This window comes from Ammodytes marinus (genome assembly GCF_949987685.1).
Source record: "Ammodytes marinus genome assembly, chromosome: 4".
Lineage (NCBI taxonomy): Eukaryota > Metazoa > Chordata > Actinopteri > Uranoscopiformes > Ammodytidae > Ammodytes > Ammodytes marinus.
The window spans coordinates 7,904,782-7,921,842 of record NC_137233.1 but is presented as its reverse complement, the minus strand read 5'-3'; the positions used below and the strand labels follow the sequence as shown (position 1 = coordinate 7,921,842).

Genomic DNA, 17,061 nt, shown 5'->3' with positions numbered 1-17,061 from the left:
CATGAAGTACTCTTAACACATTTTTTTTAAATCATTTACCTTGTCATTGCTTTCCTAAAAACAGTTCAAAAAGGGTGGTTGAACTTGAGCAACTTTACATTATTATTGAAGTTGAGTGTGTTTACATAACCTACAAAAACCATGAGTTGAATGTGAATGGCCTCTTTTGAGTCTACAGTTAATCAATGAAAGACCCACAAAGAAAAAACAACTGTTCTCCTGACATGCACTATGGTTGTATTGAGCTTTAACCGTCTGAATGATGTGAACAATTTATTTTATCTTGTCTTATTGTTCTGTTTGTCTTATAGTCACTGTTACTAATCTGAAGATAATTTGGCAAAGAAAATAATATGCAACACTGTAGCCTAAATATGCAGAAGTAGAATTATGAGAAGGTTACTGAGTTGGTTTAAAAAAGAAAACCTCTGTGTTTGTTTGTACATGTGTCAATAGTTGGTTTGTTTATAGCTTGTCCTTTAGTGCATGCAGTGCTTTCTTCTGTAGCTTCTGAAAAAAAAAACAGAACTCTCATCTCCTTTCAATAAAAATGATCCTGTGTACATATCATAATCACGCTGTCTTCTTGTTCCTTTGCTGTTCTTATTATGTGAAATGTTTGCCTTAAGCACTAAAAAAGGCACATTGAACAGATACTAAACTAAATACTGAAATTACAATTCATTTAAGATTGATAAGAGTGGTATTGCACCACTTTGTTTTGGTGTCCATTATATACAGTATCTCGACTTAAAGGTGCTACACTTTTCCTCTGATGATCATAGATTACATGTAACAGCCAATCAGACCATCAGTGCAAAGAATGCTATTTGCATATAGTTTTTCTTAATGTCTTTGTCATGGGTTCGCTCACCCAGGAACAACACTTGGCGCAGTAAAAACACTTTTGTCCAAAGGGGGTGATCAGGGGGGTGGAAGGGTAAAATTAAAATAAAGACATAGGGTCTTACAAGTTACAAAAACTTCATTTAATAATTCCAATCTATTTTGAACACACTAAATGTATCATGTTCATTCAAAATCCATGTGTTATGTAGGTAGGAGATTTTCAATGTATTTTCATCATTTTAATTCTTGCACAAGCTTCTCATTGGGCAATCAGCTATTCATAAGTGGAAAGTTTGATTTTTGAAACTACATTGTACTTTTATTAATTTGTTCAAATAACCGCCCAAAAATTTGGTCCGATTGTTCAATCCGTTTGTTTCGGAACCAAATCATGGAACACTGTGTATCCAGATCTAAATGAGCCAAATGTTGTGTATCTGGGCACAAAATAAATGACCTTTGCCATCATTCTGCTCATCTAGTTTAATTTCATCTTGCGTGGCCGGTCTTCCTGTATCCGTCGTAGCTGTGGCTTTCTGTGGTGCAAATTATACCTTATTGTCTCACCAGCCTGAAGTTATATAGCTAAGCTTTTTCCAGTAAAAGGAAACTTTTAGAATACTTTCTATTTCCACAGGAATGTCCTCCTTAGGCTAAAGGCCCCTTCTAGACATCTTTAAAATAATACTAAATGTCTATCTGATATGTGCAACTGCTTTCCCCTTTTATTGGATTACATCGAAAACAGTTTTATAGTTTCATAATCTGCATATAAATCATTCTTCACACTTTTGCAGCCATGTAGAACGTGCATACCGATAATAATAGAATGTGACCTATAAAAACCTTTTGAAAATGTTGCAATTCTTTAGGACAAAGTCCCCCTGTGTGCTGCATGACCTCATGTAGTGGGGTTGGTTGGACCTGTCTTGCCCGGGAGTCAGGAACCTAAAGGGGCAAAGAGCAACACAGCAGCAGAGTAGGACAGAGATGACAAGGAGTGTCACACAGGCTCTCTTAAAAAACAACTCTCCCAGCGCCAAGCATCAATTGAAACAGTTCCTCTCACCCTGTGCACTGCTGACTGAGCCAGAGGCTAGAAGAGTGTGTAAGTATTATTCTAGCACCGTGACATATATTTGTCCTGTCATGTCTGCCAGATGCATTTGTAGCCTATCTGAAATCTGTCAAATTTTATAATTTCAGTTTTGCAGTTTCTATTGTCTACTGTTTTGCATACGTTTTGAAAATATCTGACTGCTGACAACTCTTTGTAAAATATCAATATCAATACCAAAAAAAAAAGATTATATCGAGGCTATTTAGTTTTCTGATTTTCTGACTTCATTTTATTTGTTCTGAACACAAGCTGTGATCTAATCTGTTGGGGTTTGAGAACAAAAATACAATCATGCATGATGCAATATTGACTTTATAGTAATTCCTCTTGTATATCTTAAAGCAATGACCTGAAATCAAAATATCAGGAAGCAATTTGAAATGTTAATTGTAAGATTCAACATCAAATGCTTGTTTTTTTCCTTCACAACAAACCTTGAGGATGTGCTTATCAGTCTATCCTCAATATGACTGATAACGCTCATCAACAGCATTGATTTGAATGAACTATTCAATTCATTTCAAGACAGACGTCAAAAATGATTCCCTTAACATCTTAAACTGGTCCTTTCTTTGATCTCTTCACTGATAAAATGAATTGGGGAGCTTTGACTTCTCTGGAAATCGATCTGAAATAGGCTAGTTGCTTGCTTATCGTCAACAGTATCCTACTTTAACACGCTTCAGTTTGGGTGATACTTATCAATATTTGGCTCCCTTAAGTATCAGTCTAATGTTATAATATAAACCAAATACACAGAAGAATATCACAGATAGTCTTATATAGTATGCCACAGTTTATTGCAGCAACTAAATGTAAAGCAACACCTTAATTGAATGATGAAGTTGTTCAAGGAATGTTAGACAGCCTGCAAGTGGTAAAGTAGAAAAGGTTTCATCCATATCTCAATGGAAGGGCCCATCTATCAATCTGTCTGTCAATCTATATTGGCATTTCTTCTTAGAAAGTGTTGAAACAACATACAGGCCTATATGAGAAAAGGAGTTCACTGTCGGTCGTCCACCCCTTCTTGAAATCAGACGGTCCTCTGGGTATCTTATCTTCAGTGGGTGAACTTCCACAGAGGGGGACAGCTAGTCCCGCTTTATCATATGTTGACATTGTTTAACTTGAGCTACGATGACTGATGATAACACAAAAACACCATGGCCTAGGTTACTACAGTTCAAAACCCCCTCACATATAGTATGTGAGTGCATAAAGACTGGGAGTTAGTGCACGTTATCAATTTGAGATTCACATCAGTAGGCTTACCTCCTTGGGACTGTTGCAAATCAGGAATATGAACACTCTGCAGCGTGAGGCAATCTGCCAGCAACGGGTCGCGACCTCTTTTAATCTCTCAATTTATAGTGGGAGACTCTAAGCCTCATTGAAGGGGGTAATTCACTGTGGATCATAGAGGGTGAAAACATTTGTTCCTCTGACCTCCATGGGTTGAAAGTTTCGATCGTGTTGCACCTCTGCCCAGTGGCATCGCAGCCCTTTGAGGGTTTAAGACACTGGATCATTTTTTAAATCCACATAAAATAATACATACTAAATCAGTAAAAGGGAACACAATACATATACAATATTAGATATATGTGATTATTGTGTAATATAGATTGTTTGGGCATCTCTTTTTTCAATCCATATAGGGCTATGCTGTTAATTGATTTTGCATGGATTTTCCTCATATTCTAACCAGAAATGTGGCTCATAAGGTCAAAGGGGTCACCTTGTGGCTGTGTGTTCTTCAGTCCTTATCTGAACAATGACAGTCAGGCTGGCAAAAAGGAAGCAGGGAGCATTTATCAGCAGCATATCACGATGTGATATCAAAAGCACAACTCCTGTTAGTTGTATAACCGGCATCATTCATCCTCAGGGAAGCAAGTGTGTGTGTGTGTGTGTGTGTGTGTGTGTGTGTGTGTGTGTGTGTGTGTGTGTGTGTGTGTGTGTGTGTGTGAGAGAGAGTGAGACTAACCTACAGCTTTGATGTGCACAGGATTGCCCGCCTGTGTCCCAGCAGATAGTCCGTTGTGTTGTGGCATGGTCCAGTTGTAACCATGACGACAGAGCAGCCACCCAACACACTGTTGCACCGAAATGTCAAGGCCCACCAGACAGATGAGATATCCAGTCATGGTATGGTTATGAATATATATTGCGTTATTGTGTGTGTGTGTGTGTGTGTGTGTTATTGTGTGTGTGAGAGTGTGTGTGTGTGTGCGTGCGTGCATGCGTGTATGTGTGTGTGTGTGTGTGCGAGCGTGTGTTTGTGTGTGTGTGTTATATTTCCTTTGGCATAATTGGTTTACATTTCAATTTCCGATACAGTATTTGTTATTCGAAAGGTGATGGCAAGAAAAACAATCACATTTATTATAAAATTCCACAGTACAGAAGGAATACATCCTCTGCTATAGGTTTAGGGATTTTTTCAAATGTATATACAGTATACATTAGTGGTTGATAATCTTGTGTAATTTATATTCTTCAGTTGGAAGCCATAATAACGCACAGGAAGAGGATCTAAAACAGTGGCAGAAACATGTACAGGTAATCCTTTACTCCTTTGGTGTTTTATGATGTCTCACTCCTTTGAAAAGCTAACAGTCAGAAACTAAAGCTTTGCAAAGTACACAGCATGAAGTGATGTTTTGAATTTTCTTTTTTTTTTTTTTTTAATATGTGATGCAATTTGTAATGTACTTTCAACCCTGAGGTGAAAAAAATAGAGTGGGCGGGCAAAAAGTCAAAACAAATATTTCTCCTGTGTGTACTCCTGCAGAAGTTGAAGGTGAAAGTCCTGGAGCAGGTCCAGGATCAGCTGAGTGACATACTAGACAAAGCTCTGAAAGAGACTGTCCAGCCTTTCACCCAAATACAGCCAACAGCTAATGGAAAAACAAATCACTCATCGAGGTGAGAAGAAGGAGGAGACAATTTATCCTAGCGCACATATCAATCCCTATTGATCAGAGAGACATATTTACCCTCATATTAACTGCAGTAAAAATGTCCATGTGTGTCTGTTTTGCTGTTTGGTTTGTTTTAGATCACAAAGGGATGACGGCAAAGTGTTTATGGATAGGCCATCGCTGTTGGAGTGAGTATGACAGACTGCTTCAGCTAACAGTAAATCTGTCTTTTGTTTTCCTGATTCATCGTTTGGACTATAAAATATCAGAAAATAGTGAGAAATACCATATATAACACTCTCAAAGCCCAAGGTGAAGACTTCCGATTTCTTGTTTTGTCACTCCAGAAGCCAAAGATAATCAATTTTTCACATGAGACACAGAAAGGCAGTCAAACATTTGGCAATTTTGTGATAGTTAAGAAAGCTCTGCTTCAAGTTGTATAAGAAAGCATTGTCAGTTTCTCTTAACTAAACAACAGATTGTAGATGAAGAAACTGCAAACAATCCCAAACACTATTCAATCCTCATGAGTTGAGGCTGGTAATGTTGCAGAAATATCAAAATGTTTAGGGTATGTTGGAGATGAATTATGAAACTGAACAATCTGAATCTACAGAAGAAATCAAAGGTTTTGTGTCCTACATACATAACAGTTTACCATGTATACAATTACACATTTTTTAGATAATCCCACTGGATTAATTATAGGATTAATAAACCTCACAAATACGCACAATTGATAAGTGACTATAACACAGAGCTATTTGAATGACAGTATTTGTTCTGTGTCTGTGTGTCCTCCTCTCCATCAGTGAGCTGTTTGAGATCAACCACATCAGGGCCATCTACCACATGTTCATAGCCATACTCCTCCTCTTCTGTGCGAGCACGCTTATTGTGGACTTCATGGACCATGGCAGGTGTGTGTGTGTGTGTGTGTGTTTATGTGTTTGTGTGTGTGTGTGTGTGTGTGTGTGTGTGTGTGTGTGTGTGTGTGTCTGTCTGTCTGTCTGTCTACTACTTTAATAATATCCCGCCTTTGAAAACTCCTTACTCACTTCTCTCATCTTCTCTTCCTCCTTGTTGTGTCCCTCTCTCCTCCTGCAGTAGAAAGATAGAGCAATCAATCCCCTCTGAGTATTTCTGACGTTTGCTTTGGGCAGTAATGATTTGGATGCTGTTTGCAAACGCAGGCCTGGGTGTTTAATTCTCGTGTTTCCATCTGAAACAATGGCTAACGGGCAACTCCACTGCTTCCACATTATTCGACACATTCAACCGAAGTTAATAGTGATTTTTATGCGGGTAATTGATGAAAATATGCAGGCAGCCGTGTTGAATCAAAGAACTGCTTTGACATGCTGCAGTGACTTATCATTTTAAAACTATTATTGTCGCCACCAGAGCGGTCTTTCCAGACGGGAGAAAAGTATCAGGGAACACATTTAATGAAATTAACTATGCCTGCCGTTGATTAAATGCTGTCAGGCTTTTAACATCATTAAAATGGAAGCTGAAAATTGAAAAGACCTCTCTTAGGAAATAAAACCAGCCTTTGAAGATGGAGTTAGCAATTCTGGAAAAGGTGGCAGATCATAAGGAGAAATTCACTGATTTTGACGGAAAGTGATTTTGACAACAAGTTTTTTCCAGAATCGCTGACTCTACCTATTATTCCTTATACGTTTAAATTCTCTATGCCAATCTCAGATTGGTGTTGGAGTTCGACCTTCTGTTCTTTGCCTTCGGGAAGCTGGGGACGGCCGTGTGGGCCTGGGTTGTGATGTTTGCCTACACCCTGTTGGTTCCCTACTACACCCTGGTGCTCTGGGGGTCTCAGTACCACACCTTCCCCTCTAAGCTGCTGCTGTCTCTGGGCACGGGCCTGCTGCTGGCTGTGGTGCAGATCTGTGTACTGGGACAGTACCCCATCCACGTGGTTGTACACAACCAGCTGCCACCGGCCTCACGATTCATTGTGATACTGGAACAGGTGAGTGATTAACTGTGTGTGTGTGTGTGTGTGTGTGTGTGTGTGTGTGTGTGTGTGTGTGTGTGTGTGGAAGCAAGAAGAATTAACACTAGGAATTGACTGTTTCAAGTGTTTTAATAACTACTGCAGTAGGCTAGGATTCTAAGTGTTTTATTGCAATGTTCACTTCTGTTCATCATAAAAATCCAATAGAATATAAACCCCAGACATAAAAATTCTTATCAGGAACAATGTGGGCTAGGAACAGGCTATGCTGTAGGCAATGTTATATTCATTGGTAAATCCAAATTATAAATACAGCCCTTTACTGCCATCAGCAGGGACACTGTGTTAACAAAAAGCATGCTGCTGGCCAAAGATAGCAGACTTTCCAGTTGGAATGGCCCCAAAGAAATAGATCACAATGTAGCACATGATTGAACATCGTGGACCCATAGTGTTATGCCTCCTCATCCCCTTTATCATACCGACCCAATGTCTCCAAAACTGTCTTAGCGCTAACTCCATTCTATCATCAGGAGTGAGATTATCCAAGTGCTTAGATGCTTTTTAGGAATACTCATCCTCATCTGCCCAGGGTTCAAACAAGTCTGGTTGTAATTTTGATGTTGTCAGTCCCCAAATACTTACTGTATTGTATTGATTTTTGATGCACACATGAATGCATTGACCCCAGAAAAGGGTAAGCAGTTCCTTGGCATATGCAGACAGATGACGCATCGAAAAGAAGTACATTATGAACCAGTTCCCCTTATTTGGTTCTGTAATGCTATATAGTTCCCTTATTGATAGCAGAAGAAGAACAAACAAAGTCATTAATACATCGATGGGTCATGTCTCTCTCACACACATGCTTTGGAATGAAGCCGGAAAGATGGTGGTTGTTCATTTCAAACACCTTGTCGCTTTATTCAATAAATAGACAGACAGTGCAGGAGCTGCTCGTATTGAAACACTGTTCTCACTTCACTTCACACAATAACTGTTTCAATTCCCCCAGATTCGATTCCTGATGAAGAGCTACTCTTTCATAAGAGAAACGGTTCCTGTTATTATGAAGAACCCGCCAAAGGAAGGTAGTGTACTATTATATACTGTTCTGTGCTACTGTATGGTATTGAATTCAGGTGTATTTACTCCTCGGGGAGGTGCATTACTCTCAGTGACACACCTAGACACTCTAGAGAAAAGCAGAACTTAGCAGGTTGCCACCTAATGACTCATGTAGAAGCCCAAACTAACAATGAATACACCCACATACAATAAAAGATCTCAGGTATGTGCAGCCCCATGAGATCCTATTGTGAAACATCAGAGTGTTAATCGTGAATACTTTCTCACTGCGGTGGAACGCCTCAAGGAGAAAACTGTATAGTTCCTGATATCAAAAGAGCAAAAATGGCTAGTGTCAATGGCCTGCTTAGGTTAGAATGTACTTTTAGAATGGGATATAAAATAAGTAATTTTTTTAACACAGATTTGTGATTGTGTTAAATTCAGTTTTCACACAAAACAGCAACATTAGGCCATTTGTAAATGTAATTAGTACGAACAAAAAGTTGAAGCTTGACTCAAGTACAGGTGTCAGCAAAACTAGGCTTTACAGCAGACACTAATGGCTTGTATTATTAAAAATGACATGTCAGAACCACTGACCTTAAAAAAAGCCTTTAAAATGTATACATACTGTATGTCATGCATGGCTAATTATTTCACTGACAGATTTTCAGATTCAAAACTGCATCCCTTGACTTTGGTGTATCTTGCTTAAAGCGGCTACGAGTAACATTTAAATATCTTTTAAACAGCCTCATGTTTCCTTTGATAATCATAAATTACCTTTAACAGCAAACGAGACCATCAGTGCAAAGAAAGACGTTTTTATATAGTTTTTATTACTGCTTTTGGTCCGGTCGCACACCCAGTCAGATTTTCGGTTCGCGCGTACATGCTCTATGGTCACATATCTTATTGGTCGCAGATTTCAGTGTGGCGCTGCAACGCGATTTGAGAAGCCTATCCCTCCAGGTGAGGGAAGGAGAGCGGGAGCCTTGTTTGAAACAGTTATTTGTCATCATAATGACTGATAACGGGGCTGAACCATCAAAGAAAAAAAAGAAAATGCAATGAAGAAAAGCTAAAAGGGAGAGTGATATCGGCTACGGACGGGACGAGGGCGTTGCCAAGCAACGTGTATACAATTTCACAGGAGTGAACTAGACTGCAGTGTTTACTCCTAAATGAATGAGCGGTTGGTACTAACACAAAGTGTGCTTTGCTTCACCATCATCAGATGACCATTATTCATCTGAAATAGTCATTATTTACAACAACATAAACACATTACCTCATCGTGATCCATACTAACTGCCGTCTCTCACTTTCTGTAAGGACACGTAATCTTTCAGCTCCGTGAGAGAGAGTAGTTAGGTGACACTGCTGCATCAACTCATTGCAATCAGGTGTGTATAGCACTTATTGGCATTAGTTGATGCAGTGTCACTAACCACTCTCACGGAGCTGAAAAGAGTCTGTGTCCGTGCCCTCACACTTTCAACACACGGACATGCTCTATATTGCGCGGCGCCCTTCTCAGTTGACACTCGCACGCTTGGCACGAGCAAAAAAACAGTTTTGCGACAGTGGGCCTTGTAAAAATACTACCGCTTTTGTCCAAAGGGGCCGCCAACGGACCATGTTACTCGTAGTGGCTTTAACTGAATTTTCTTTGCTTTTCCAGGAGAAAGTCCCAGATTCCCTACACTTTCCAGCTATCTGTACTTCCTCTTCTGCCCAACACTCATCTACAGGGAATCATACCCTCGGTAAGACATGCTGTCCCTTTGACCTGTGTCCCATCTGCCTATCCCTTGTTCTCTTAACTTAAGTAGTGATTTACAGTAATGTGAGTGAAACTGAGTGGACGTCATACTAACTTTGTGCCAAGCAAAGCAATAGCATTTAATTGCAGCTGCAGACCTGTGTATGTAACGTGGTTAGGCCTTAACATGCATCACATACTTTGGCTAGATTATAATGCTACGTCATGTTGAGTGAACAAACACAGCCAAATCCATACCATCACAACATGATGTTAGAAAAACAAACTCTCAGGGGCCGCATAACTACTGCGCAATCCACTGTATAGATCTGTCTGACAAATGTTGTTTCTCACAGGAATAGCCACATAAGATGGAAGTATGTTGGCGTCACATGTGGAATGGTAAGGAGAAACTTTAATAAGGGGCAGTGGAGGATTCATTTTCATTTTTACTTCACACCTTTTTTACATCATAGACCAAGCAGGCCAATGTGGGGTCATTGACCTAGAAAAGACCTGACCTAGAACTTGCTCATGATGTGTGGCAATCATAAACTTGTAGTGGCTCGTAGCTTTTATCTTTTATTTCCTTTATCCTACCACTTTATGGAGTATTTCTGGTGAATTTTGTCAAGTGTGTTTTTATTTTTTTTCCATTTTAACTTACTTATGTCTTTTTTTTTTGCAGCTTTTGGCATGCCTGTTTTACGGCTACTTTATCCTGGTCCGCCTCTGTGTGCCCGTCTACAGACCCGCGTCCAACAAGACTTTTGGTGGACGATCAATGGTGCTGGCTATATTCCATTCAATATTACCAGGTATAGTATAGTGTGCTTTTTACAATCCACTTATATAGAGAAGTTCAGGAATTATTAGAAAGAGGTCGTGAAACAGCTAAAAGTTAATATGTGACTCCGCTTGTAACATCATTTCTGTTTACAACCTCTATTATCTATTATATATTGACCCGCACAGACTCATAAATATAACTTAACATGGAAAAAGAGGAAAGGAGTCTCCAGTGATTTGGAGTCGGTGATAAGATTAAATAGTCTATTATGCAATCAGGTACAGGAATCAAAAAGTGGCATTTTTATTACTCTCTTTGAATGGCTTTTTGAGTAAGCGCTGATATATGAACATCAGTGTCACGTAACAGTTCTCATCAGAAGTCCGGGAGCAATGCCCAGTATTAAAGTGTTCCTAATAAACTCTCTCTCTCTCTCTCTCTCTCTCTCTCTCTCTCTTTCTCTCTCTCTCTCTCTCTCTCTCTCTCTCTCTCTCTATCCCTCCCTCTGTCTCAGGTTCAATGTTCCTCCTGTTGTGTTTCTTTGCCTTCCTGCACTGCTGGCTCAACCTCTTTGGGGAGCTGCTGCGATTCGCCGACAGAATGTTCTACAAGGTGTGTGTAGTATGACCGACTCACGGGACCACATTATTTTCAGATTCAGTGTGCTTGCTTCACCAGATGGGAACCCATTTTAATTATTAGAAAGTGAATTTACTACTGGGCATCCCTGATGGTCCCAAAATAGTTTTCAATCATTATACTCTGTGGATACAGTTTGCTCTTGAACAAGAGACAGATCCATTAACCTGACAATTGACATACAGTACATGTACCCAACACACTGACAAAGACAAAGCTCTTGAGAATAAATATGAAAATTAAAATCATGCTGCAGCAGAAGGGACATGATATGAATAATGTAAAAGTTGCCGTCTGATTTTTGCATTCTAAGTCAGATGCAGTCTTTTTAAACTCTTAGTGACTGTACTACATTTATTTGTTCGTGTTGACAATGCAGTCGCACCATTTCTTTTAAATGCTCTAGGAACTTTATCTCTATGGCTTAAGTGATCTAATTATGTGCGTTCGACTGTGACGATCACTAAGCCTTCGCACAGAGGAAGGCATTAGCTGAAACCCCTTTTTTGTGCTTGTTATTCTTCGGCTTATTCAAACTAATAAATATGCAGCAGGTAAGATCTTCAAAAGAATTCCTCTAACCTTGAGCCTAACCAGTCGAACATATACAGTAGCTTAAAGCACTGTAGAATACCATCAGTTCAACTAACTATATGAGCTCTATTTGAGTTTTAAGGCCATATTCCATTTATACATCAATATCAGAGGAACACGATAGGTTTGGCTCTAACCAGTGTTAAACCTTTTAAATACATTACAGTATGAATTATTCAACAGAAGTTGTGACAGGGTTTTTCAAGCCCCAAAATTGAATTGATCTTTCTATACTTTTATTTTGACATTCACCTGTGTTGACTTTTGCAGGACTGGTGGAACGCTACTTCATTCCCCAGCTACTACCGTACATGGAATGTGGTGGTTCACGACTTTCTCTATTACTATGGATACAGAGACTTCCTTTGGGTGAGCACAGTGCCAATACAGTGAAGTAAAAAAATTACATACGATAACGAATGATATTAAACAAAACAACAATGTAAAGTCCCAGTTGGATTTGTCTGTATGTCTCCAAAGCCGCACGTCACATGATGAAGCGCGCAAAGTAATTCAAACACCTCATTGCGTGATTGTAGTGACACAGATTCCCCCCAGTGAAGTGGCCTGACCCCTGAACTCTGCAGTCAGAAACCCTGTACTCACTCTCTCTCTCTCTCTCTCTCTCTCTCTGATCCCCTGCAGCTGTCCAAGAGGAAATTCCGAACAGCTGCAATGCTCTCAGTGTTCATGGTCTCTGCTCTGGTCCACGAGTACGCCTTGGGCATGGGCTTCGGCTTCTTCTACCCCGTCATGTTCTGTCTCTTTACTGTGTTTGGAGGTGAGGCTTCATTAGGACAATGTACAAAACAACACTCAACTTCAGACAATGCCAAGAGATGTTTTTATACCAGATTTAGCTTTGGGCTCATTTCCATCTGTAGTCCCCCGCTAAGACAACACACAGACTATATGTTCACAAGGGCACACATAGATACACACAATGTATTCAATATTACATCAGAAGTTACAAGACATTTAGGGTTATACTTATTATTCTGGGGACAAATCCTCACAATGATATAGACAGACATTTTATGTATCTGGTGCTCTGACCTGTCTGCTGAAAGGCATCTGTGTTTCTAAAATACAAGAAAAATGTCCTTTCATGTTGCTGAGGTCTCTGAATGGCTTGTTAAAATATGTAAATGTCCCGCTCTACAGTCGGCTCTGTGCCTTCAAGCCGTCAAAGTCAAAATCTACAATCATTCGCTCTTTCACACTGTCAGCAGCAGTTTTCAGAGGACACACTCTCATAATATTTACAGAAAGTCAACTTGTGCAATATGTCCTTTCTCCCCACTAGTAAAGTCATCTGTCAAAACAGTTTTAGTTTTTGCATTTCATTCCCTTTCTGTCCTCACACACGGCCTCACATCTCAGCAATAACACAAATGAACCGTTACTGTTTAAATACAGTATTAGCCTCTACAAAAAAACATGTCTTCCTCTCTTAGTGACCTTTAACTTCGCCATGAACGACAAGCGTCAGAATCCCATGTTCAACGTCATCATCTGGACCTCTCTGTTCCTCGGTCAGGGCGTCCAGGTGTGTCTGTACTGCCAGGAGTGGTACGCCCAGATACACTGCCCTCGAACAGGGGTATGTACTACACAGCCTACATGTATATACTGCTAAGTACTGGAATGGCTGAAGGGATTAATGCCAAAATCAGACTTAAGCTTGTTTAATTCACTTCTGAATATCCAGATCATTATACTCTTTAAGTTAAGCTTTACTTTCTTTTTTTACTATTATACCAGACCTCCACATTCTGCTAACACAGGTCCAGAATCCAAATGAGTCAGGCCTTGAATTAAAGGCCTACTTCACCGGTTTGAATATGAAGGTGTATTGAATTCTGAGATCCTATGTAGTATAAATGTGCGAACAAAATTGAAATCGGTTCATCCTAGCCAGAGAAAAGGCAGAAAGAGTGTTTTTTTTAACCCTATATTTCTCTTTCTCGTGACATCACAGAAAGAGAAATATAGGGTTAAAAAAAACGTACTATGTAAATATTACTGTGATGTCTTTTACTGTGACATCACAGTAATATTTACAAAGTACGTTTTTTTTTTAACCCTATATTTCTCTTTCTGTGATGTCACGAGAAAGAGAAATATAGGGTTAAAAAAAACACTCTTTCTGCCTTTTCTCAGGCTAGGATGAACCGATTTCAATTTTTTTCGCACATTTATACTACATAGGATCTCAGAATTCAATACACCTTCATATTCAAACCGGTGAAGTAGGCCTTTAAGACATTGACAGGACAGGGTAACATTATTTTATAGGAGAAAAAAGGTGGGTACAAAAACATGCTTTCTTTTAGGTTTAACTAAACGTTCCGCTACAGGGTTTTGCCTGAAATTAAATCAATAAAACCTAGCAGGCATTGTGATGCGCTGCCCCCTTTACAATTGTTTTTAAACATGTGTAACTATGCTGTAAGATTCTTCTGAGAGATGTAATATAGTGTTTGTAGGCTTGATCGTCCATTCCACTTTAACATCACCTTTAAATCCTTTCAACACAAAGATATGTGAAAACAGATACATAAACAGATACCATGTGACAGCCTGTGAGAGGATTTTAACCAAACAGCGGTGATGTTATTAGACCGTACTTTGACCCCAGCTTCAGAGATACCTAAAGAGAAAATAGGCCAGCAGGTGAATAAACCCCAAATACAAGTAACATTATGATTAGACTGAAAGACTAGAAAAAAACTCATTGGTATAATACTGCATAAGTACATAACACGACTGGTATGAGCAGGCTCCTTTGACGTCATACAGACGCCAGTATCCTGATGAATCTGACTAACTCCAAACACTGTTTCATCATCCAGGCTTTGTAGTCTGTCGTCTTATCTCCAGTCAGTCATGAACGTCTGTTAGCACAAAGGATACACGCATAGGCTACGTGTCGAAACACACACATAAAAAAGTGCATAAACTTGTTCTTAAAAAGGATTAAAACACAAAATTCAAACACAAATTCCCGCATAGGAGGAGTAAAGTGTTTAGTAAATGACCTTTGTGACAAATCTGACATGTATTTAACCCTTAAGAAGCTCTCCATGCAACCCCAAGTCTTTGATGAAGTCACAGATGTGAAGGATTTGAATGACAGATGGGTACAGATGTACTTAACATACTTAGTCCACAATGAACTACTCCTGCTTCTCTGTGTGTCCCCGGCTAAAGGAGTCCTGTAAATCCGTTGGCGTCAGTCCCTCACACACACACAATGGCTTAACACAGATAAACTGCTCTCTAAAAATGGAATTGACGTCCGTATAAATGAGATTATGACGTGATAAATTAATGAATGGATGTGTAAATGATGCAGATAAAACGTATAAACGGATTACAGATAATTGTGCCTAACAGGAGGAGGAGGAGGAGGAGGCGCACTTTTCCGAATATTCAGACTATTTCTCTTACTCTTTCTCAACAGAATAGTTTCTCGGAGTTGCTGACGCCACGTTCCTGGTCCTGCAGCCACAATAGATGAAGCTGCTTTTTTCTCCTTTATTAAAGAAAGAAAAGATGTTATGAAACACGATGGACTGACTATAGGAGAGAGCAAGGAAGGAACGACTTGAAAGACGTGTAAACATATACATGTGTATATATTTGTGTTTTTCTGTTTTTATCGTGTAAAGATTTATTCGTGTCAAGATTCGTCACTTTATGTTGGTTATTCAGTTATGATGACGTCATCTGTATGTTGATGATCTAACGCCTCTGGAATTTTTCACCTTCTTATTTGTACCGATAGTATTAAATACTCTCGAATAATTCAGGCTGTGTAAAAAGTGTTAATACAATGCGTCCATTTTGTGTGGACTAAAAAAAATAAACAATATATAACAGAGGACAGATTCTTGAGAATTGAGTCTGGTTAGCTCTGTTACCAGTCTTTATGCTAAGCTAGGCTAAATGCATGTGGGCTCATGTGCTGAGGGAAAATATGTACTGTATATGTTTTTTCACAACTTGTAAGTGATAACTGACTGGAATTCTTTGAATCATTGAATGTTTTCAAATATGTGTGATATACCAAACCCTCAAGAACTCAGAACTCTTTATTGTAGAGTCTATAAATAAAAAGTGTAATTGCATTTTTTATCTCTGCTATATTTATAGAAACAGGAGTATATATTTTCTTCTCATCTTGTGGCAGCCTGTTGTGTTTGATGTTGCCTTTCAGTGACAACTTTTAGCAGGGCGCCGCCACAGTAGTACACCAATTACTTCTATCCTTTGACATTAGACTGTCAGTGATTGGTTCAGGAGAGCAGGTGCGTTGTTCACCAGCCAATCACAGGCAGCGCAGCATCTTATCAGTGTGACACAAAGCCTGTGTGTTTGTCTGTCTGCCACATCCCTCTGAAGTCATACAAGAGGAAGAGGATTAACATGGGTGCTGTGTTTGCATTAGTGATGTAATGCTTTGCAAACTGATATACTGTAATACAACAGCAGCTCAGAGACACAGCAGTTCCAGACGCCCAGTCAGGAGAACTGTGTCTACTTCTGAAATAGGTTGTCAATTTGTAAGCTTGAAAATGCAAACCTTGTTGTATTTTCCTTCTTTTTTAACAATATTATATGACAATCTTTTTAGCTATAGCTTTCTTTTGACTTATTCATTATAAGGCTCGAACATATTTGATATCTCAGATGGATGCAGTTGTCCATGTCAGCCATTAATGTGCCGACTACTCTATCCTCAAATTGCAGAATCATTATGGAATGACAAAACACATAAGTGATGTTCAGTCATGGGAACATAGTCAGTGATGCACTCTAAATGACAGGAAATGTCGATCAATAACACAATAGGATTATAACAATGAATGCATCAAGATTTATGTTCAACCATCATCAGGGCTTTGCAGCTTCTTTCTCACTCCAAGGCTCCAAGTGCAGTATATAAACCAGTGTTTCTTGACCTGGATGAGAAATGTTTTTGTTTTAAGGAAATTCTCAATCCAGCATGGGACATATAAATATCAAAAGATAATTGGAAAAAAACATTAACTATTATTATTGGTACCGCATGAGCATATCTTGTTTTGTGACAATATGAGACAAATGTTCGTAAAGTTTTTGAATCACCGAGTGGTGAAAGGAAGTTTGAGCTAAAATACAAACTTCGGCTTGGCTGGCCCTGACACGGAAACTGCAACAGTCACATGATCATCATTCAGATTGAAAATATTGCTCTACTCATGCAGAACATATTTATTTCTACTTCTGTAGATGTGGATAATTTCCCTTCAAGCAGAATGTCCTGCAATACCAACATTC

General features: G+C 39.2%; 1 protein-coding gene across 1 annotated transcript; it reads left to right on the top strand.

Annotated features, from left to right (window-relative positions):
- Positions 1–4,041: 4,041 nt before the first annotated feature.
- On the top strand, positions 4,042–15,259 carry soat2 (sterol O-acyltransferase 2; the record flags this gene model as incomplete). Its single annotated transcript, XM_080025910.1, has 15 exons — positions 4,042–4,120; positions 4,476–4,534; positions 4,767–4,900; positions 5,034–5,084; positions 5,712–5,819; positions 6,610–6,892; positions 7,893–7,968; positions 9,633–9,717; positions 10,070–10,115; positions 10,402–10,531; positions 11,018–11,115; positions 12,007–12,105; positions 12,382–12,517; positions 13,194–13,339; positions 15,203–15,259. The coding sequence occupies 15 exons, from the start codon at positions 4,042–4,044 to the stop codon at positions 15,257–15,259; spliced, it is 1,587 nt and encodes a 528-aa protein (XP_079882036.1).
- Positions 15,260–17,061: the final 1,802 nt, after the last annotated feature.